This window comes from Salvelinus fontinalis, chromosome 31 (genome assembly GCF_029448725.1).
Source record: "Salvelinus fontinalis isolate EN_2023a chromosome 31, ASM2944872v1, whole genome shotgun sequence".
In the NCBI taxonomy this organism is placed as follows: Eukaryota; Metazoa; Chordata; class Actinopteri; order Salmoniformes; family Salmonidae; genus Salvelinus; species Salvelinus fontinalis.
The window spans coordinates 47,070,979-47,094,535 of NC_074695.1; the positions used below are offsets into that span (position 1 = coordinate 47,070,979).

General features: G+C 42.4%; 2 protein-coding genes across 2 annotated transcripts; both read right to left on the reverse strand.

Moving 5' to 3' along the window:
* Nucleotides 1-108: 108 nt before the first annotated feature.
* On the reverse strand, nt 109-10,915 carry LOC129829327 (protein tyrosine phosphatase domain-containing protein 1-like). The gene is made up of 10 exons (XM_055891001.1): nt 10,793-10,915; nt 6,101-6,210; nt 4,939-5,100; nt 4,771-4,851; nt 4,534-4,655; nt 4,297-4,434; nt 3,158-4,191; nt 2,657-2,851; nt 406-516; nt 109-302 (listed from the first exon to the last, which is right to left on the reverse strand). The coding sequence occupies exons 1-10, from the start codon at nt 10,913-10,915 to the stop codon at nt 168-170; spliced, it is 2,211 nt and encodes a 736-aa protein (XP_055746976.1). The 3' UTR covers nt 109-167.
* Nucleotides 10,189-13,890, reverse strand: adtrp1 (androgen dependent TFPI regulating protein 1). The gene is made up of 6 exons (XM_055892978.1): nt 13,429-13,890; nt 13,029-13,178; nt 12,779-12,880; nt 11,920-12,035; nt 11,574-11,746; nt 10,189-10,953 (listed from the first exon to the last, which is right to left on the reverse strand). Exons 1-6 carry the CDS (start codon nt 13,591-13,593, stop codon nt 10,928-10,930), a joined length of 732 nt encoding a protein of 243 aa, XP_055748953.1. The 5' UTR covers nt 13,594-13,890; the 3' UTR covers nt 10,189-10,927.
* Nucleotides 13,891-23,557: the final 9,667 nt, after the last annotated feature.

Sequence of the window (23,557 nt, forward strand, 5' to 3'; positions counted from 1 at the left end):
ACAATACAGAAGTAAACAATGGAAAGTGATCTTTCGTATACAATACACTTACTGTACAATACTTAATGACAAAAATATTGTGTGTGAAAAACTATCCAAACTGCACAGGAAGGCACAACATATGTTTTAATATAGCAAGCGATGGTCTGGGACAGAATACCCCAGGTTTATGGGATCAGTACAGTAGGGATGGGCGCCATATCTGGTACCTCATCCTCCTCTATGGCAATAAACCTCATGTCGTGTAGGACCAGCCTAAGGATCTCTGTCATGGCCGGATACACCGCTGAGCCTTTTCCCATCTGTGGAGAGTTAGAATGGTTGAGATACCCATTGAATATTTTTTTTTTTTTTAAACTGTGCCGCGGTTTAAAAAGGAGAACCCTACATCATCTAGTGTTCTACCTTTGTGAAAGCCTTGATGGTGCGCTCCAGGAAAGCAGCCTCCACCTCCTCTGGAATTGTGAGAACATGAGCCATACAGTCCAGAATGCACACTAACATCTCCCTGGGAGCCTGGAGGGGATGTGGTTGAATAGAATAGAATACAACTTTATTGTCCATTGGTTAGAACTAAAATGTGTCTTCTGCCTTTCACAACACCCCCAGATACACACACATCCTTGGATGAAGAGCAACTGTGGGCATTAAGTGCCTTGCAGGGGATTGTACATGGGATCAAAGACCAGCATCCTCTTAGCTGCCAGTTCCATTCCCATTTTGTGTTGCCTGGCCCAAGGCTTGTGCCAGCAACCTTCCAGCTGCTGGTCGGCCTCTCTAACCTCTAGGCTACTGCCACCCCGAATGAGTTGGTTAACTGAACAGAAGTAGTCAGTAGAAATTAATTTCATACAGTATGGAGCTATTTATGATTGGGTCCAGAGTGAGAAGCTCAGTTGGTAGAGCATGGCACTTGCAACGCCAGGGTTGTGGGTTCGATTCCCACGGGGGACCAGTACGGACAAATATGAAAATGTATGAACTCTACTGTAAGTCACTCTAGATAAGTGTCTTCTAAATGACAAATGTACAGCACCAGTCAAAGTTTGGACACCCCTACTCATTTTAGGGTTTTTCTTTATTTTTACTATTTTCTACGAGGTACTGTAGAACAGTAGTGAAGACATCAAACTATGAAATAACCCTTATGGAATCATGTAGTAACCAACAAAGTGTTAAACAAATGAAAATAGTTCATATTTTAGATTCTTCAAAGTAGCTTCCCTTTGCCCTTGATGACAGCTTTGCACACTCTTGGCATTCTCTCAACCAGCTTCATGAGGAATGCTTTTCGAACAGTCTTGAAGGAGTTCCCACATATGCTGAGCACTTGTTGGCTGCTTTTCCTTCACTCTGCGGTCCAACTCTTCCCATACCATCTCAATTGGGTTGAGGTCGGGTGATTGTGGAGTCCAGGTCTTCTGATGCAGCACTCCGTCACTCTCCTCCTTGGTCAAATAGCCCTTACACAGCCTGGAGGTGTGTTGGGTCATTGTCCTGTTGAAAAACAAATGATTCTCCCACTAAGCGCAAACCAGATGGGATGGCGTATCGCTGCAGAATGCTGTGGTAGCCATGCTGGTTAAGTGTGCCTTGAATTCTAAATAAATCATTGACAGTGTCACCAGCAAAGCATCCCCACACCATCACACCTCTTCCTCCATGCTTCACGGTGGGAACCACACATGCAGAGATCATCCGTTCACCTACTCTGCATCTCACAAAGACATGGCGGTTGGAACCAAAAATCTCAAATTTGGACTCATCAGAACAAAGGACAGATTCCCACCGGTCTAATGTCCATTGCTCGTGTTTCTTGGCCTAAGCAAGTCTCTTCTTCTTATTGGTGTCCTTTAGTAGTGGTTTCTTTGCAGCAATTCGACCATGAAGGCCTGATTCACGCAGTCTCCTCTGAACAGTTCATGTTGAGATGTATCTCTTACTTGAACTCTGTAGCATTTATTTGAGCTGCAATCTGAGGTGCAGTTAATTCTAATGAACGTATCCTCTGCAGCAAAGATAACTCTGGGTCATCCTTTCCTGTGGCGGTACTCATGAGAGCCAGCTTCATCATAGAGCTTGATGGTTTTTGCGACTGCACTTGAAGAAACTTTCAAAGTTCTTGAAATGTTCCGTATTGACTGACCTTCATGTCTTAAAGTAATGATGGACTGCCATTTCTCTTTCCTTATTTGAGCTGTTCTTGCCTAAATATGGACTTGGTCTTTTATCAAATAGGGCTATCTTCTGTATACCACTACTACCTTGTCACAACACAACTGATTGGCTCAAATGCATTAAGAAGGAAAGAAATTCCACAAATTAACTTTTAAAAAGACACAACTGTTAATTGAAATGCATTCCAGGTGACTAACTCATGAAGCTGGTTAAGAGAATGCCAAGTGTGTGCAAAGCTGTCATCAAGGCAAAGGGTGGCTTTTTTGAAGAATCTCAAATATAAAATATATTTTGATTTGTTTAACAAATTTTTTGGTTACTACATGATTCCATATGTGTTATTTCATAGTTTTGATGTATTTACTGTTATTCTACAATGTAGAAAAGAGAACAAATAAAGAAAAACCCTTCAATGAGTATATGTCCAAACATTTGACTGGTACTGTAAATGTAATGGCCTACAGTAAGTGCTGCTGACCTGGTCCAGTGGTTTGAAGACAGCCTCTGAGTTTGCAGGGTCACTGTTGTTATGGTCCAGATTCTGTACATCCTCGACGGAGATGACTGGCTCCTTCAGCTGCTCCAGCCAGGTCCACATCAGCCCAGACAGCACAAACGGGTCCTTCTCCAATGTACACAGCCTCTCCCATGCCCCTCCCATGTTCAACTCTGACTGCAAAAACACACAGAATACACAATCAGTGTCACCAAAACCCACATCAGGTGTAGTGGCGCTAATAATCTAACGCCACTCCAGTATTAAAAATGGAAAGTCAAACCTCTATACATTTCCTTTATGTGCAAACGTAGTTGTCAGATATTGTTCAGGTAAACAGGATTTGTCAATTGTGCTATGCTACTCGGTTACTACCACCACATGTCTGACTAGACTATTTCAATATATAATATTGTATGTACAGTATTCCAAAAGGTAGACACAGTATTTGAATAACAATGGTGTTGAATATGAAGTTCGTACCTGCCAGGCTTGTAGTCTCTCCCTGTGCTCCTCCTCGCCGTCCAGCTCCAGATCCACAGCCAGGGCCTGGGCCACCAGCAGCTGCCTGGCCTCCTTGGACAGCTCTGTCTGGATGGTGATGAAGGGCACCTCTGACTCCTCTATCTGAGACACATCACCATTGTACGCTAACTTGTCCCTCTGCTCCTTCTTCCACCGAAACAGCATGCTGCTATACCCTTTCTTCTCGGGGTTGCACTCGGACTCGCTGCGCTGGCAGGCTTTCTGTGTCTTCTTTAGGAGCGGTGATCCCTCCGCGAGGCTCTTCTGCTCCCAGAGGGATCCATCTTGGGAGCCGTAGGTGGTGGTTATTTGCCTGGGCCCCATGGGGCTGCCTGTGGCCGGGGTCCTAGGCAGGGAGTTCAGGGAGGGAGAACAGGCCACAGACATGTTGCAAGCGGACAGCGAGTTGGAGAGGGGTAGGGTCGGCAGGTTCAGCTCAGAGCCCAGCCTCCGCAGGTCCGACTCGCTGTAGCTCAGGCTCTTGCGATGGTAGAACAGGGGCGGTTCGTTGGCGTGCCGGGGTTTGGTTGGGGGTCCCGGTAAGCGGGGCTGCCCTCCGAGGCCGCCTCCCCCGAAGCTTCCCTTGGTGAATCCAAAGTCACGATAGCGCTCAAACTCTATCTCCTCCTCGGCCGTCATGTCAGGGATGTCCAGCATGTCCTCCTCGATGACCTGCCGGTTCTCAGCAATGTCCAGCAGCAGCTTGCAGATCACCTGGATAATCTTGGGCAAGTGCCTGAGCTCCCGCCGCTCATAGCCATGCAGCATGTGTCCCTGGCGGGTCAGGAACTGGGACAGGGTGATGGGGTTAGTCCTGGGCTCAGCGCAGGAGAAGATACTCCTGACAGGGACCAGGAACTGGGCAAACTCCCGCACGCAATACAGCTGACCTCTGGTCTGGATGGAGTTGGGTCGTTTGGAACGCACAAACACGATGGCCTGGTCAGCGGTCATCCTGGTGGCGAAGACCAGGTAACACGCTAACAACACACCTGATGGAAGACAGTGGCAAAACCATTAGCGAGAGGGTCAGTCATGTGACCACAAAGCATAATCATTCGATTAATAATACAACTTTTTTGTGTCCTATACAGTACCTGTTCTTCCCAGACCAGCATGACAGTGGACAGCCATTTTCCCCTCCTGCATCGCAAAGGACATGACCTTCACCATGTCAAGGATGGATGTGAGGGAGGCCACCCCATAGTCATTCCAACCAAAGTTGTAGAAATATACTGGAATATAAGGGCAGTCATTATTTAACCATTCACACAGTAAATTTGCCTTGGCTCCCTTCAGTTTTTCTCATTGTAGAGGAATGGCCATAGACTTACTGTTGTTCTCCATGAAGACCTCAGGTTGGTAGGAGAATCCACTCTCTGATTCCAGTGCATTAGGACCACAGCTGGCGTGTTCCCCAGGTCTCTGCAGGTTTATCACTGTCTTCAGGCCACATCTACACACACAAACACAAACAATTCATAACACATCAATTCATTTATTTGATCTATACTAGCAGCATTGAATTGACTTATGGCGACAGCAAACCCTGAAATAAAATATAGTGTTACCTTTTAAATTGGTCAATAATGTTGTATTTTTCTATTAATACAGTAGAGGGCCTGGCCATGGCAAGTAGGTTTTCCGTGACCCTGAAAGGAAAGACATGTTTCTACCTTAAACTTACGGGTATAATCCACTTACATTCAACATTTTTATAAAGCCTTTCTGATTCCTACCAGGAGGAGTAGAGGCCTTTGATGGCCTGCTTGTCCTTGCTCCAGCGGTCAGGGTTCTCATACTTGCAGTTCTGACCTCCACACCCTATGGAGCATTGTGTGGCTCCAGGGATGACGTGACGTATCACCTCCCCCACCAACGTGTACTTCGACTGGGGTGTCCTGACTGGGGGTACGCATGGAGGGTTGGGGGGTTTGAAAGGAGACAGGAGTTGTAAAACAATGTCCTCTCATTTCAACCAGCTGACCTCAGCAGTTTACATTCAGAATTATATTTTATGTTGCAGTCTGGAAAGAACTGATACTTCAATGAACTACCATACATGTACGTTTTGACTAGTGGAGCCCAATCAATGTAATAAAGCGTACACTAGTGTGTCTTCTTACTGAAACAAACTGCAGTGACAATATCTGTGATTAGCACATTGTAAAGAAGTGGTGTCACGCTTAACTATGAGGTGTTCCCAATGTAAAGAAGTAGTGTCAAGCTTAACTATGAGTTGTTCCTAATGTAAAGAAGTAGTGTCAAGCTTAACTATGAGTTGTTCCTAATGTAAAGAAGTAGTGTCAAGCTTAACTATGAGATGTTCCCAATGTAAAGAAGTAGTGTCAAGCTTAACTATGAGGTGTTCCTAATGTAAAGAAGTAGTGTCAAGCTTAACTATGAGGTGTTCCCAATGTAAAGAAGTAGTGTCAAGCTTAACTATGAGTTGTTCCTAATGTAAAGAAGTAGTGTCAAGCTTAACTATGAGTTGTTCCCAATATAAAGAAGTAGTGTCAAGCTTAACTATGAGATGTTCCTAATGTAAAGAAGTAGTGTCAAGCTTAACTATGAGATGTTCCTAATGTAAAGCAGTAGTGTCAAGCTTAACTATGAGTTGTTCCCAATATAAAGAAGTAGTGTTAAGCTTAACTGAGTTGTTCCTATTGTAAAGAAGTAGTGTCAAGCTTAACTATGAAATGTTCAGCAGGGAGTGTGCCATCTACAGCAAGCTAATCTGTCGTCTGGCACACACCACAAGGCTTAACAGTATTACAATAAAAATAGCAACGCAACACCCTGTTCAAACTCTCTTCAAATAGGTTGATAAATTATATTAGTTAACGGTAGTACATGATCCTTTATGTTAGAAATGTGAGTAATGATATAGTATAGGCATACCTGACTCCATGAGGGGGTAGGGGACTCCACTGCTTGTCTGAGGGTGGAGTGTTGTATGACTGAATACTCAAGCAAACCTCCACTGCCATGGCAGTGCCTTGGGACACACACTCACGTTAGTCTAAGACAAAACCTCATTTACATTTCATAGTAGTGAAATAGTGTGGTAGGTCCTTATATCGATCAGTTTACGACACTACATTGTAAAAAAAAAAACATACTGGAAGCAGTTACCTGTAAGTTACTGTAAAAACAAGTACAGTGTGTTACTGTAAATTCCAAAGAAAGCAGTTCTTTACAGTAATGTACTGTTAAACCAACGTTTATTTGGAATTTACGGTAACATACTGTACTTTTTTTACAATAATTTACAGATAACCACTAATCTCATTGCTGTAGAAGTAGGTTCAAGAGGCAAAGGCCCCCGTGCCCACTTCACCTCACAGTAGAGCAAAAAATGACTGATCATCTCTGACCATCTGTTTGAACTCCCTTCAGTTGATAAGCACAATGAGATAATATTTCTTTGACATTTCATTACTGGCTCCGGGATCAATCAGCCAGAGATATCATGTGATCAGAAATCAATACATCCAATAACTGGCTGCCAGTAACTTGCTGTAAAAATGTTTTTTTTTTACAGTGTACACACATAATCAGAGAGCAGTGTCAGCTGTCAAAGATGAAAATCCAAGATGACCTAGGTGACATCAACCATTATAATCCATAATGTAATAATCCATTTAGGAATTGGAACATGGCTAGATGGTGCCTACCTACATCATACAGCAACCTCCCAATAAAGTATCCTCAGCACGTTTACCTGAAGCAAAACGATTGTTGAGTTAGTGATCGTCAGCATCTTCAGACATCAACATAAAACTACTCTACTTTCCCACGTTGGACCACTGACGCAGCAATGTCCTCAAATGCTTTCTTTCTCCGTTTTGGTAGTCCTGCACCACCTCGGGTCTTCAGTTAATTCAGTGCAGATTATCTTTGTAAATTAGGGAGGGGCAACAACACCATTCACTTCATCCTTTATGTTCACCAGGAACGGGCGTTTTGCTTCAGCCATAGGAATACAGTACCCTGGCCTGGCCTCCACTGTGAGGTGTCAGAGAAAGGAGGACCATCAGAGGTGTAGGTTCATCTGTAGCATGGCTCTGAATGGTAACACACCTCACTCCTCATTCATTGGACATGTACTGAACCTAGCTCCATTCCTGACTCCTCCCTCCGGATTAACCCACTAATCTCATTGCTGTAGAAGTAGGTTCAAGAGGCAAAGGCCCCCGTGGCCACTTCACCTCACAGTAGAGCAAAAAATGACAGATCATCTCTGACCATCTGTTTGAACTCCCTTCAGTTGATAAGCACAATGAGATAATATTTGTTTGACATTTCATTACTGGCTCCGGGATCAATCAGCCAGAGATATCATGTGATCAGAAATCAATACATCCAATTTTACCTCGGTCCGAATGGAAAAATCCCCCCAAACAATACAAAATATTATTTTAGGGGCCAGTCATCCCTTTCCCCGTTGAGAGGACAAAATTCCTCTCTGCCTTACGGTATCCAGAGGACTGACTACTGCAACGTGTGTTAGATACCAAACATGGGTGCAATAGTGTTATTCTGAGAACTTTGATGTCATCTATATGGATATGTGAGGTTTAATATGCTGTATGTCTATGGCCATCTGTATCTGTATTCAGATATTCTGTTCAGAGTAAACCTCTATTGTACCCAGACTTCCCCCCTCAGGCCATCACACTTAGGTGTGACCCCCTTCCTAGAGAATGTTAGCTGCTTTGATCTGATTGGCTATCATAGTTGTATTACTTCTGATTTTGGTCTGTGGTTGGTCAACAACTGATTTTAATTACAAACAGGTCAAATGGTATAAAAGTAATGGTTGCCCATTGTTCTGTCTATTTTTGCTCTTGTCCACTATATGGAAAAGGTTGTATGTAAAATGCTCCGCACTACACTACCAAAATATGAACTGTAATCTCATGGAATCATTCAGGGTGCTATGCTGTACTGTATATATATATATGTACAAGTTACAGTACATTCGTTTGTTTGATGTGAATAACAACTTAACTGAAGCAGCTTTCATTAACTGTGACATCCAGTCTCGGATACTGCGGAGTAGCCTGAATGACATAGGAAGCACCGTCAAGTTAGCTCCTGATTGGATTACCTGAGGTACGTGAAAGCTGATTATGTATACATCCACTAAGGAAAGAAGTAAAAGATATGACGCTGACTTATCTTAGGCCACTCTTTAAGGACGCCACAATTAATGGTAATTGGGTCTTCTTAATTGGAAGAGAAAGTGTTACCTCAGGTTTCCTTGACGTCCCTCTGGTAAAGTAGAACCTTCTGGTGTGGTGGAACGTGTTGCCAGCAATGGCTTTCAAAACAGATGATTGATGAATGTGTGACAGGATCAGGGGGCTCAATTGATGAGAAGGATCTTAGTTAATATCAGTCTTGTTGGATCCTCTGGGGACACAATGCAACATTGTGCAGGACTGTGCCATTACACATCACCTCATTTAAAGTGTGACCAAATACCACTACTTTTCTGCTCAGTTGTACACTCTTTTGTACAGATATCTAATTGTGTAGGAGTCTTACAGTCTTACATAAAGAGGGTGATACATGACCTCTGGGTGAGAGAATGCTGTTTAGAAGATTACCCTGGCCTGATGAGTGAGATCATAGTGTGGGGACAGCTGCCCAGGGATAGACACTAACTAAATTAACATCTATAAACAACTTATAGTCCCCACCGCTAGACACTTCATATAGACATGTTTTGGTAGGTAAACAAAATGGTAATACCAGCTTAGTCACCTCGTGGTTAGAGAGTGTCCACCCTTAGATGGATGGGGATTCGATCCCCGGTTGAGTCATACCAAAGATTATCAAAATGATGCCCCATTAAGGCCCTGCGACACACTAGCGCCCTGTCCAGGTGGTAAACTTGTACATCAAGCTGCCTAGCGTTACATAAACAGGAACCTTTCTTATGGGCCAGTCTGGCTCAGAGAAGACTGCTAAAGCCATGTTCACATTGGCAGTTTGATGTGACTCATTCTATTTATTTGCATATCCGATTTGAATCTATTATTTTTCCTGCAGTCTGAACAGCTAAAAATCACATGGACTCTGATATTTCAAGCCACATTTCAAACCACCTTCGTAGGTGGTTTGAAATCAGATACAAATCAGATTCCAGGTCATGTGACTTGTCTGAAGTGTCACATCTGATTTTTTTCCCCCCTAAGTGGTTTTTAGACTGTTATTTGGTGTATCTTGTTAGCTACTCGGTTGACAGTTTTACAATAACACGTGGTAGCTAACTAGCTTGTTAATTGTTTGCAAACAAATTAGTGACTGTGCTAGAAAAGCTAAACAGCTACCTAGCTCACTAGTTGACTGCTGTGGCTAGCCAAACAGGATTCATTTTGAAATGTGGATCCTCTTATCCTTTGAGGCTTTAAAAGTGTTCTTACACTATAATTTAGAAAATTCTATGCAACTGGAAAACGTCAGGCATTGTTGTCTCCTTCGCTTGCTACATAACTTCTGAGTGATAGCAAGGATATCCACCACCACCAATCAGCCTACAGCACTGCGCACACGTTACAACTAGCGTAGCCGTGTCAGCAAATGACTGCTGTCTGAACACACACAAATCCGATTTGGTCACTTGTAACTTGCTGTTTGGACAGTCAAAAGTCCAAAACAGATTAGAAAAACAAAACTGATGAGCATTAAGGCCTGCAGTGTGAACAAGGCTTTACTTAGACACAATGGTGGTAGCTCCATTCTACCCTCCGATACCCTAGGAGTGGGGATATTTATTTGCCATAGACAATGTTTACCCTGGTTGCCTGTAGAGGAGGAAATATTGACCTGATGGCGCCATCACCTGGCTACAAATGGCAGTGATGGGCAAAGATTCCCACACGGTATAATAGAATGAATCCTCACCGTGGTCATAAAGCAGCTCAGATTGCAATGTGTTGAATATTTCACCTAATAAAGAAGGGAGTGACATCAACGTGTTTATTTCAAATCTTTTAATTTCATCATCATGGTCTCATATTTCTCTCCAAGTTACATAAGGAATTAGTGTTCTAAAAGTGAGCATATACGCATGAATTCAAAGGGTAAACTAGCAAGTGCACATAAGGAACTGTCCCTTTCACAACCAACAGTACAGTATCAAGTTAAACAGCGTCATGATAAAGGAAATAGCATCACAAAAAAGAGAGCGATCACTAGAGTTGCATATACTAAAGTATTATTCTACAGTCAGTGCAAGTCTACTTCACAGATGGTGAGAGAACAATTGGGTTAACACAACCAATAAGGATCAACTTAAGTTTTATATTGAGCTGTTATCTCACCGTGACAAGTAGCACAATATCCCCTTGGAGTAAATTAAGTCTAATCATTGAATTTAATCTTAAAATAATTTGGCTTGACCATAGAAGCACATTATGCCCACTGCCTGAGATCTGCCTGAGCGATACAGAGCAGGCACAAGTTGCCTCTAACTGCTGATATAGGATCAGAATAATATACTTTTTTTCATTGTAATGGTTCAAATGAGGACTGAGGAGAAGGTAATCTGGTTCTAGATCTGTGGTTCGGGGCAACTTCTACCTCCAACAAGAGATCCACCAGTCTCTTCTGGTTGAGGTAATCAGTGCTGGGGGTGCTGTGTCCTGTCTGTCCTCGTGTGATATCAACATTATAGGCCTCTCTGGTCCCCTCTGTGGCACTCATACCAGCACACGCTTACTTTTTCTTTTTCTTCTGAGGTCCTTTTAAAAAGAGAGCGAAAGAGAGTAGTAGTAGTTAATTAACAATTATTCAAAGGTTGGTTTGGAATTCTCATTGTTAGAGCCTATCCTGCCCATGATATAGAAAACATACACATGCCCCCAGTACATTTATAAAAAGTGCCATCGTTTGTCGTTTACTTAGCAACGCACTGCTACTACTTTTACAGATCCATTGTCATCTGCCCTCCCATGCAATTCATAAACTTGATCTCCACTGTAAATTGTTTGCCATAGCAACCTGCAAAGTTCTGGGTGGTTTTGCTTTACATGGCAGTCAATACGAATAACTAACGACTAGAGAACGCCTAAAATGACACTTGACAACCAGTGTTAATGAGTGTAGCATCACGTTTAGTTGAAAAATGTATGGTTAGGGAAAGAATATTGCTTTTTAATGCTGGTAACCCATTTTATAAAAGTAATAATACGCCCATAACCATGTCTTAACACATGGCCTTGTGTATTATTGCTTAACTAACACACCAAAGGTAAACTTCCCTGACAAACTACCAAATCAAATTCAGAGGCCTTGTGGCACTCTAGGAGAGAAACACTGCTGCGCGGTTATTCCCTGTCATACAGTATGAGAGCGGTCCCACCTGCAGATCCTGCAGTGCTCCTCCAGATTTTGTGGTTGAGTTTCTCCCCCAGCAGGTAGAGGGGGGCCAGGGTGATGCAAGCCACCCCCAGGAATATAACCAGGCCCACGGGACTCAGGCGCTCCATGATGGGGTAGACCCAGATACCAGCCGCATGGTGCACCCACAGAACCCTATGATGGGGATGGAGGATTGTTCTAGGAGATTTTCACAATGTTGTAAAAGTATCATAACATTCAGTCAAGGAGAGGGGAGGAGTGAGCGAGACGAAGAAGACTCGAAGAAACAGAAAAGGTTTCGTCAAACCACAACAACTTGACAATGTGATTAATTGAACCTTGCTTACCATCCCAGATATACCGCAGAAAAGAAGGCCAGACCTAGGATGCCTCTCATCTTGCTGCCATATCGATGAGGCTGAATATACATCTGCAGCAGTGCCAGGGGCAGGATGATAGTGTGCTGCAAACAGAGGGAAAAGACATGCCACTTGAAGAATGATAGAAAACAACCCTATCATCATAGCCCCATGTGTAACAAATGTGTAGACCAATAGACCATTGCATGTGTTAATGCATTGTGGCCACATAAACAAGGGTATGACATGTTAGTGTTGGGCTAGAACAAAAACAATGCACCTCCTGAAATAGATTGAGAAACAATGAGATAGACTGGAGAAATGGAGAGAGGTCCAGCTATTGTGTAATCGTCACTGCAGGCTGTTGTGAAACATCTACAGCAAGCGTCTGCTAGACTGTTTTACAGCTCGCAACTGGTTAGAACCAGTTCTGACAAAGTATTCTACTGTCAACTTGTAAAACTGTAGTATGGACTGTATAGGTGTAGTGGAGAAAGAGGCCACACAGAGTGAGAGGAGTGTCCATTATGCACTGACAGATTATTAATGTAGTTCTAAATTGGGCTAAGTTGGTTGAAAAATATTGGGAACACCAAATTGCTGTGTGACTGGCTACAAATTCATTTACAATGCAACCATAATATAATGATCATAGGAGATACAAAGCTTTGTGAATCTGAGTATGATCCTATAAAAAAAAAACCTCTAACCTTGAATTTCTAGCAAGAAATTTCTAGCAAAGCCACGCTGAGCAGCACTGCCAATTGGATGAAGCCCCATCTTTAATTGAATACATTGGGATCACTTTAGTACAAAGTCCAGCATGTGCAAATGATTGTGTGCTTACCAGAGCATGGTTCAGCCAGCTAGGAATAATGTCATCTAGAAATTTAGGATAGACCATCTCTCTGTCATAGTGATATATCGACCAGAAGGACAAGAACACGAACTGGGGAGAACAGAAGAGAAAAGGGGTTATATTTTGTCCAATACAAAGCATGTTATCAGTAATAAATGTAGCTTATACACACGTCTAATATGCGCGCACAGAAAATATAAATACATAACATGTAGGGGGGGGGGAAAAAGGCACTTACTGTCCCAATAGGAAACGCCAAAATAGTGAAAATGGTGTCTCTTAATTTCACTAGGAGGAACGGTACACCACACTTCAAACTTTTGGATGGCAATATCAGGTGGATGATGTCAATCAAAACAACGAGCCCGAAGAACACAGTCTGCAAAACCTGTGGAATAATGATTCAGTAATGGTTAGGACACTCTGAACAACATGGCTAGCTATATAAATAAAGCAGTGAATTAATCCGTGTCTTGAAGCCACAGGAAGATCAAAAGGGATGTAATGCAACAGACGAGGATGTGGAACCGATTTCTAACATACGCTGTCGGTTTTTTGCCTACTACTGTACAGGTCCCATTCATTCCAATGACATTTCATTTGCGTCGCCCTCGATGTCAACAAACAAGCACATTTACCAGATTGAGGAAAGTCAGATATTTCCAGCGGCCTCCAAATGTCTTGGCTCCTGGATGTATCTCTGTGCTTTTCAATGAGCAATTCGCCGATAACGTAAAGACATACCATGAAAATATGACTAAATGAATAAGGAGATATGATGCCCATGACATAGTCGTAGCCATTTTGACAGCTCCTGAGTCTCCGTATGGACGCAGTGTGCGCCTATGGACCTAATGTGAATCAATGACACATCCTGGAGGCCGAGTACAGTACTGCACAATGTTCATGAAACGATTCACAAAACATTCGATATTAAACTGATTATGGCAGAAGGCCCATGTAAACACCTTACTCTGCTTATCTTAATAATCGTAAGGCATACGCCGATTAAAACACATGGTTTTCTGAGCAATCTTTCTAATTATAAGGACATGTAACGAGAAGGATGCACTACCCTCAATGCACATTCCACGCTCGAACGTTCCAACCGATCTTCATACTGGGGAAGCCGTTTCAGGTGCGATGTCAGGCAGCCAACAGGAGATTTCGTTAAAATTGTTAAATTACATTCACAGGATTTAAAAGCTACAGCAATACGCTTGCGGAAAACATTTTAGACATTTTTTAAATGAGTGTTTCAACATAGTATAACACCTACAAAGCTGATGCTAGCTAGCCTCTTCCATAGACTTGACTTGTTCGCTAGCTAGCATCAGAGCCTTCTGGCTAATATCATAGACTGGATCTAACGTTGTTTTACAGCGAATTAGGTCTATGTACTTGTTATGTTAGTTGAAGCTAACAGTATTTTACAAAATTGTTTTCTAAAAAGGTGTACTTTTGGTTAGGCTATGCTATCTACAGGAGAAAGCTGGGATCTCATTGCTCAAGTTGGTCCAATGTTTTGAAAACGGCTAGCTAGCCACGTCCAGTTAACATACACTACATGACCAAAAGTATGTGGACTCCTGCTCGTCGAATTTCTCATTACAAAGTCATGGACTTTACTGCTATAACAGCCTCCACTCTGGAACATTGCTTCAAGTCAGCCAGTTAGGCCGGGAACTGGTGTTGGGCGAGTAGGCTTGGCTCGCAGTCCGGATTCCAATTCATACCAAAGGTGTTCGATGGGGTTGAGGTCAGGGCTCTGCAGGCCAGTAAAGTTCTACACCAATCTCGACAAACCATTTCTGTATGGACCTGGCTTGTACACGTGGGCATTGTCATGTTGAAACAGGAGCCACAAAGTTGGAAGCACAGAATCGTCTAGAATGTCATTTTATGCTGTAGCATTAAGATTTCCCATCACTGGAACTAAGGGACCTAGCATGAACCATGATAAACAGCCCCAGACCATTATTCCTCCTCCACCTAACTTTACAGTTGGCACTATTCATTCTGGCAGGTAGTGTTCTCCTGGTATCCGCCAAACCCACATTCGTCCGTCGGACTGCCAGATGGTGAAGCGTGATTCATCACTCCAGAGAACGAATTTACACTGCTACAGAATCCAATGGCGGCGATCTAAAGCTTGTGTGCGCGGCTGCTCGGCCATGGAAGCCCATTTCATGAAGCTCCCGACGAACAGTTCTTGTGCTGACGTTGCTTCCAGAGGCAGTTTGGTAGTAAGTGTTGCAACCGAGGACAAATTTTTCTCGCTTCAGAACTCACCGGTCCCGTTATGTGAGCTTGTGTGTCCTACCACTTCATGGCTAAGCCGTTGTTGCTCCTAGACGTTTCCACTTCACAATAACAGCACTTACAGTTGACTGGGGCAGCTCGAGCAGGGCAGACATTTTACAAACTGACTTGTTGGAAAGGTGCCATCCTATGACAGTGACGTTGAAAGTCACAGCTCTTCAGTAAGGCCATTCTACTGCCGATGTTTGTCTATGGAGATTGCATGGCTGTGTGCTCAATTTTATACACCTGTCAGCAACAGGTGTGGCTGAAATAGCCGAAACCACTAATTTGAAGGGGTGTCCACATACATACACTATATATATATATACACAAACACACAAAAGTATCTAATATCTGTTATCCTAAGTAATGTTATTTCTCTGCACCATTTGTCATTGACAGCCTCTACATTTACCTGCTTATTCCCTGACGTTGTCCATGTCTTTTACAGATGCCCTCTTTATACATCCATAAACTGATTACATATTGCCCACTTCCTCACCAGATAGTGGCAAAACAAATAATTTCACTCAACTTTTTTAAAAAGGGTCGTGGACATTTACAGATCATAGTCTTAGCCCAAAACGATTGACTGTTTCAGCATCTACAAAGTAGCAAATATTTAAAAGGGCAATGACTTGTGACTGAGTATATATTTATTAACATTCCAAAACAATACATTATAGGCCTGCTAAATTAACTCACATCTAGCATAAAAAAACTATTAGAAACAAAATGAATTCTGTATTTATTTTAGAAAATGAAGCAAAAATTGGATGACTTGGTGAAGGTGTGGTAGAGAGAAGCGATCCGTTTTCCTCCCCCTCCATCTGTGGTGCTCGTTCAACATAGCATTGGAGAGTCCTGTGAACATCAACAGTCATGAACATGTCATTCTGAACATCATCTTCCTAATTGAGAACTTTGACATATTGGCATAATATATGACATTTGATGGGCAACAGCATCACCCCCATAAAGTCTATCAGTGGAGGCTGTTGAGGGGAGGACGGCTCACAGTAATGGATTCAATGAAATGGTATCAACCACATGGAAATCACATTTGCTACCATTCCAGCCATTTTTATGAGCCATCCTCCCCTCAGCAGCCTCCACTGAAGTCTATATACATGTTTAAAGATTTTCAGTCAAGCATGTTGCTATGATGTGTTGAAGCTGTTGTTGACAAATGGGGGGGATTAGTGAGAGCATGCCTAAGTACACACAGTACACCAGATAAGAAAAGATGACCCTAGCCCCCAGCACAAACTATTGCAGCATAATTACTGGTGACTGAGACAAAGGGGTTGTTCAACGGACAGGGCCAACCAGGAAGGAGCTTAGATCTTGTATGGAGAAAAAGAAAACACATACTATATGATGCAATAAACATTAGTAAATTAGTTTAGCTGTGGCAGCTAATGACACAGTCATGACACTGGTGGTAGAGCTGTATGTCCCATCCACCCGCTCAGGATGTCTTTCTCCCTGAGCCCATCGACGGCAGCTCTCATGTGTACGGTCCATCGGTGGTCAGCACAGGGAGAAGCTGTCAGAGGCAGAGGTGTGTTTGGCAGATCTGAAAGAGGCACAATGTTATTTTAATGAGTTTAGTCTACTTGACAATTCAACAGAATTCAATCTTCATGCGAATTAACTGTATAGCATGAGACAGATAGCAACACAGTGCAATTAGATTAAAAACGATGGAATATAATACAGATCTAGTTCATCCCTGAGCTGACTAGTTGAAAAATCTGATGTGCCCTTTAGTGCAAGGCACTTTACTAAATGACTAAAATGTTAATGTAAAACAATAACTAGCTAGCAATGACTGCTGCGCTACTCGCGAGCCCAGGTAAAGCAGCTCAATTAGCAAGCCAAAAAAAGTACATCTTCAAATTTGTTTAACATTGAAATCAACATATAATCCGAGAGATTTTACTTTAACTCTGTAGAAGATTGCTCTCGTCTCGTCTGGGCACTGCATCAGCCTCTGCAGCAGCTGCACACCTGGTCTAGATTCTACTGTTCTCCTCAAAACATTAGCTAGCCAACTTAAACGAATGTTAGTTACAACCAAATGACAACTACATAGACATTTTGCTGTTACACAACGTAATTACAACCATAAATTACAGGCTAGCCAGAAGGCTCTAATTCTAGCTAGCTAACCCCAGCCAAGAACCAACAAGGCGGGTTCAGGCAACGCCCAGCACGCATAGCCGCGGGAAGTAGTTTGGGGTGGGGTGCTACAATTCGTTAAAAACATTTTTTGGGGGGGTGCAGTTGGGGAAAAAATGACAGCACCAGTAAAGGCCCAGTGCACTACTTTTGTGAAAGTAGTCTGATAATTATCTGTACAAAAACAGTTAATCTGATAATAGTTGTGGAATATAAAAATAGTTGCTTGATATACACTACCGTTTAAAAGTTTAGGGTCACTTAGAAATATCCTTGTTTTTGAAAGAAAAGCATATTTCTTGTCCATTAAAATAACATCAAATTGATCAGAAATACAGTGCAGGCATTGTTAATGTTGTAAATTACTATTGTAGCTGGAAATGGCAGATTTTTATGGAATATCTACATAGGTGTACAGAAGCCCATTATCAGCAACCATCACTCCTGTGTTCCAATGGCACAGTGTGTTAGCTAATCCAAGTTTATAATTTTAAAAGGCTAATTGATCATGAGAAAACCCTTTTGCAATTATGTTAGCACAGCTGAACACTGTTTCCACTTCACAATAACAGCACTTACAGTTGACTGGGGCAGCTTTAGAAGGGCAGAAATTTGACAAACTGACTTGTGGAAAGATAACATCATATGACGATGCCACGTTGAAAGTCACAGCTCTTCAGTAAAGGCCTTTCTACTGCCAATGTTTGTCTATGGAGATTGCATGGCTGCGGGCTTGATTTTATACACCTGTCAGCAATAGGTGTGGATGAAATACCCGAAACCACTCATTTGAAAGTGGTGTCCACGAACTTTCGTATATATACAGTTGAAGTCGGAAGTTTACATACACCTTAGCCAAATACATTTAAACTCAGTTTCACAATTCCTGACATTTAATCCTAGTAAAAATTCCCTGTCTTAGGTCAGTTAGGATCACCACTTTATTTTAAGAATGTGAAATGTCAGAATAATAGTAGAGAGAATGATTTATTTCAGCTTTTATTTCTTTCATCACATTCCCAGTAGGTCAGAAGTTTACATACATTCAATTAGTATTTGGTAGCATTGCCTTTAAATTGTTTAACTTGGGTCAAACGTTTTGGGTAGCCTTCCACAAGCTTCCCACAATAAGTTGGGTGAATTTTGGCCCATTCCTTCTGACAGGCGCTGATGTAACTGAGTCAGGTTTGTAGGCCTCCTTGCTCGCACACACTTTTTCAGTTCTGCCCACACATTTTATATAGGATCGAGGTCAGTGCTTTGTGACAGTCACTCCAATACCTTGACTTTGTTGACCTTAAGCCATTTTGCCACAACTTTGGAAGTATGCTTGTGGTCATTGTCCATTTGGAAGACCCATTTGCGACCAAGCTTTAACTTCTTGACTGATGTCTTGAGATGTTGCTTCAATATATCCACATAATTTTCCATTCTCATGATGCCGTCTATTTTGTGATGTGCACCAGTCCTCCTGCAAACAAAGCACCCACACAATATGATGCTGCCACCCCCATGCTTCACGGTTGGGATGGTGTTCTTCGGCTTGCAAGCCTCTCCCTTTTTCCTCCAAACATAACGATGGTCATTATATGGCCAAACAGTTCTATTTTTGTTTCATCAGACCATAGGACATTTCTCCAAAGAGTACGATCTTTGTCCCCATGTGCAGTTGCAAACTGTAGTCTGGCTTTTTTATGGAGGTTTTGGAGCAGTGGCTTCTTCCTTGCTGAGCGGGCTTTCAGGTTATTTCGATATAGGACTCGTTTTACTGTGGATATAGATACTTTTGAACCTGTTTCCTCCAGCATCTTCACAAGGTCCTTTGCTGTTGTTCTGGGATGGATTTGCACTTTTCGCACCAAATTACATTCATCTCTAGGAGACAGAACGTGTCTCCCTCCTGAGCGGTATGATGGCTGTGTGGTCCCGTGGTGTTTATACTTGCGTACTATTTTTTGTACAGATGAACGTGGTACCTTCAGGCGTTTGGAAATTGCTCCAAAGGATGAACCAGACTTGTGGAGGTCTAAAATTATTTTTTCTGAGGTCTTGGCTGATTTCTTTAGATTTTACCATGATGTCAAGCAAAGAGGCACTGAGTTTGAAGGTAAGGCCTTGAAATACATCCACAGATACACCCCCAATTGACTCAAATGATGTAAATTATTCTATCAGAAGCTTCTAAAGCCGTGACATTTTCTGGAATTTTCAAAGCTGTTTAAAGGCACAGTCAACTTAGTGTATGTAAACTTCTGACCCACTGGAATTGTGATACAGTGATTGTAAGTCAAATAATATGTCTGTAAACAATTGTTGGAAAAATTACTTGTGGCATGCACACAGTAGATGTACTAACCGATTTGCCAAAACTGTCACGTTCTGACCTTTATTTCCTTTGTTGTGTCTTTATTTAGTATGGTCAGGGCGTGAGTTGGGGTGGGCAGTCTAGTTTTGTATTTCTATGTTTTTCCTATTTCTGTGTTTGGCCTGATATGGTTCTCAATCAGAGGCAGGTGTTTTGTGTTGTCTCTGATTGGGAACCATATTTAGGTAGCCTGTTTTGTGTTGGGTTTTGGTGGGTGTTTGTCTTCAGTCTTTGTGTGTCTGCACCAGATAGAACTGTTTCGGTTTTCACGTTTTGTTGTTTTGTATTTTTGGAAGTGTTCAGTTTATTGTCTTTTATTAAACATGATGAACACTAATCACGCTGCGCTTTGGTCCTCTCCTTCTTCCACAGAAGAAAACTGTTACAAAAACTATAGTTTGTTAACAAGAAATTTGTGGAATGGTTGAAAAACGAGTTAATGACTCCAACCTAAGTGTTTGTAAACTTCCGACTTCAACTGTATGTTAGCACAGCTGAAAACTGTGTACTGATTAAAGAAGCAATAAAACAGGTCTTCTTTAGACTAGTTGAGTATCTGGAGCATCAGCATTTGCGGGTTTGATTACAGGCTCAAAATGGCCAGAAACAAAGAACTTTCTTCTGAAACTCGTCAGTCTATTCTTGGTCTGAGAAATTAAGGCTATTCCATGCGAGAAATTGCCAAGAAACTGAAGATCTCGTACAACGCTGTGTACTACTCTCTACAAAGAACAGCGCAAACTGTCTCTAACCAGAATAAAAAGAGGAGTGGGAGGCCCCGGTGCACAACTAAGCAAGAGGACAAGTACATTACAGTGTCTAGTTTGAGAAACCGACGCCTCACAAGTCCTCAACTGGCAGCTTCATTAAATAGTACCCGCAAAACACCTGTCTCAACTGTCTCAACGTCAACAGTGAAGAGGCGACTCTGGGATGCTGGCCTTCTAGGCAGAGTTGCAAAGAAAAAAAGCAGTGTGTCAATAAGCAGTGCGGCTTGGCGGGTCGTGTTTCAGAGGACGCATGGCTCTCAACCTTCTAGTCTGTACGGGAGTTGCAGCGATGGGACAAGACTGTAACTACCAATTGGATATCGCGAAATTGTGGCAAGTTTTTTTTTTTTTTTTAATAATGAGGCAAAAGTTAAAATGGTGACAGGACAGTTGCCACTCCTTTGCAGGTCTTTCATGCCTGCTGTACCGGTCTCCTTGCAGGTCTCACAATGGAGCTCTGGCAATGCCAGATTATAACGACCTAAAAGTGAGGATTGGGTCAGTAAAGTTGATTGGTTTAAAATTCAAACATATTGTAATAAGACAAACTTAATAAAGGTATACTGCATCCTTAGTATCCATGGTTACAAGTGCAACAGATCTGCCAGGGCAAACCATAATTGCTGGTTGTGGACACAGACAAAAACGTTGCAGGATCTCTACAGGCAGAAGACGAGCTAACTAAAAACATCAGATATCCGAATACAATTAATGACAAAGGATATTCAACACCAAATGACATTCAACATGCAAGGAAGGTAAGTAGAATTAGTGATCTTTAAAACACTAAAAAGTTACCAAGTTGGTTTGGATCAAATCCAAATCAAATCTTAATTGGCACATGCGCCTAATACAACCGTGAAATGCTTACAAGTCCTTAACCAGCAATGCAGTTCAGGGCTGCCGTCAATGGCTGATGCCTGCAGAAGGAGGCAGTGGCTGTAGGAAGCCTTTCATCATGGCATCCCGATTGTGGAACACAAAAAGAGAATGCCTGGCTGTGTCAAAATCGGCACCAAAGAAGGGACACGGATGGCGGCCGCTACAGTGCAAGACAGCTGGTTTAGTACCACACTGTTGCCAGTTGTCAATGAGATATAGTCTCGCCTCCCTCAGCCTTTCTGAAGTAATTTGGTGTCTGCTAGCCCAGTCTGATGAGGCTGTGAGCGATGGTGGCGAGACGTCGTCGTGGACATCGGAAGTCTCAAAGACCTCCTGGAGTAGAGCATTTGTCCAAGAAATAGCCGCAAGATTAAGAAAGCATTTAAAAGTGCCAAATGTAGGTATTATGCACTTGAATAATCACGCGACTAATTAAAAGCAAACACAACATAAACATCCATCTTTGCATCTACCACACAGCTGCTATTCAAACAAATGAAATAAAATGTGTTATGCACTGCAAATTAAGTCTACTGTAACTACTGTTGGACACGGCTAAACTTTGAACATTGAGATATTAAATCAATTACAGAGAAGAAGCCTCGAATAGAAGGGGTGAAAGAGACTGGGTTTTAATGTCAGAAGTTAATGGTTCTCTTTAGGAAGACAAATAGCTTTGGAATGTGTTTATTCGGCCCTAATCTATGGATTTCGCATGACTGCAAATACAGATATGCATGTGTTGGTCACAGATACCTTAACAGAGCCTCACAACGGGCCTCATGATCTCGTCATAGTATTTCTGTGCATTGAAATTGCGATCAATATAATGCAATTATGTTTGTTGTCCGTAGCTTATGCCTACCCTTGCCAAAACCCCATAGCCACCATTGGGCACTGTTTACAACGTTGACGTCAGCAAACCGCTCACACACACGACGCCAAACACGTGGTCTGCGGTTGTGAGGCCGGTTGGACGTACTGCCAAATTCTCTAAAACGACGTTGGAGGTGGCTTATGGTAGAGAAATTAACATTAAATTCTCTGGCAACAGCTCTGGTGGGCATTCCTGCAGTTTCTCCGATCTTTCATTTCAGCACAAGAAACATGGGACCAACACTTCACATGTTGCGTTTATATTCTTGTTCAGTGTACATACCAACTGCCTTGGGAACATTGGTCCACTCGGTGGTATTGCAAGGATCTGTAAATAAAACAAGACAAAAAGTTAAATGTCAGAATTAAAAAGTCAAAATGTAACTTTTTTACTAGTGTGCATCCAGATTGCGTCGTAATTGGCTGAAAGTGAGTCTGTTCAAATGTACTGTACACTTGAGGACCAAAGGACTGCTGGCTCTCATTGTCTCCGTCTAATCAGGAAAATGAAACACCGGGTATGTGGACTGACCAATCAGTGAGCTTTACATCGAGGCAGATTGAATAGCTGGACTAGGGGTTGTTCCTAGATCCGGCCCATCTCTAAAGCCTTCTTCACACTGCAGACCTTAATGCACAAATCAGTTTAGTTTTTTAAAGTTACAAGTGACCAAATCAGATTTGTGTGTGCTCAGACAGCAGTCATTTGCTGACATGGCTACACTAGTTGTCATAGTAACAACGGGTGTGTGTGCAGTGGTGTAGGCTGGTGTTGGTGCTCATGCTTCCTATCACTCACAAGTTATGTAGCAAGCGATGGTGACAATGCCTGCCATGGACGTTTCCCAGTTGCTTTGAATGTTACAAATCATAGTGTAAGAACACTTAAATAAGATGGTCCCACTTTCAAAACAAGTCATTTTTGGCTAGCCACAGCAGTCAACTAGCTTAGGGTTTCCCAAACTCTGCCCTGCGACTCATCCTGGGTGCACATTGTTTTGTTTGCCCTAGCACTACACAGCTGATTCAAACAACCAACTCATCACCAAGCTTTGAATATTTGATCACCTGTGTAATGTTTGACTGAAATATCACATTAATACACACTAGACATGGCAAAATGTATAGAATTGCAAGAAGAAAAAAAAGATCTCCACCAACAAGAGGGGTCTGAACAGTTTGTATCATGAACAGTGCTTGTGCCCATAGAAAGAGACGTTACGCAGGATGTTCCCCAATGCTGGAAGCCGGGGGGCCTGAGTGAAAAGGTTAGGGAACACCTGCTCTACAGCAAAAATGGGCGAACATTGTAGCTGCTGTTTTGGTGTCTAGCCAGTAGATGGCAGGAGAAGTTTTTCGTTTCAGGGTTTCCAGCAACAAGAAAGT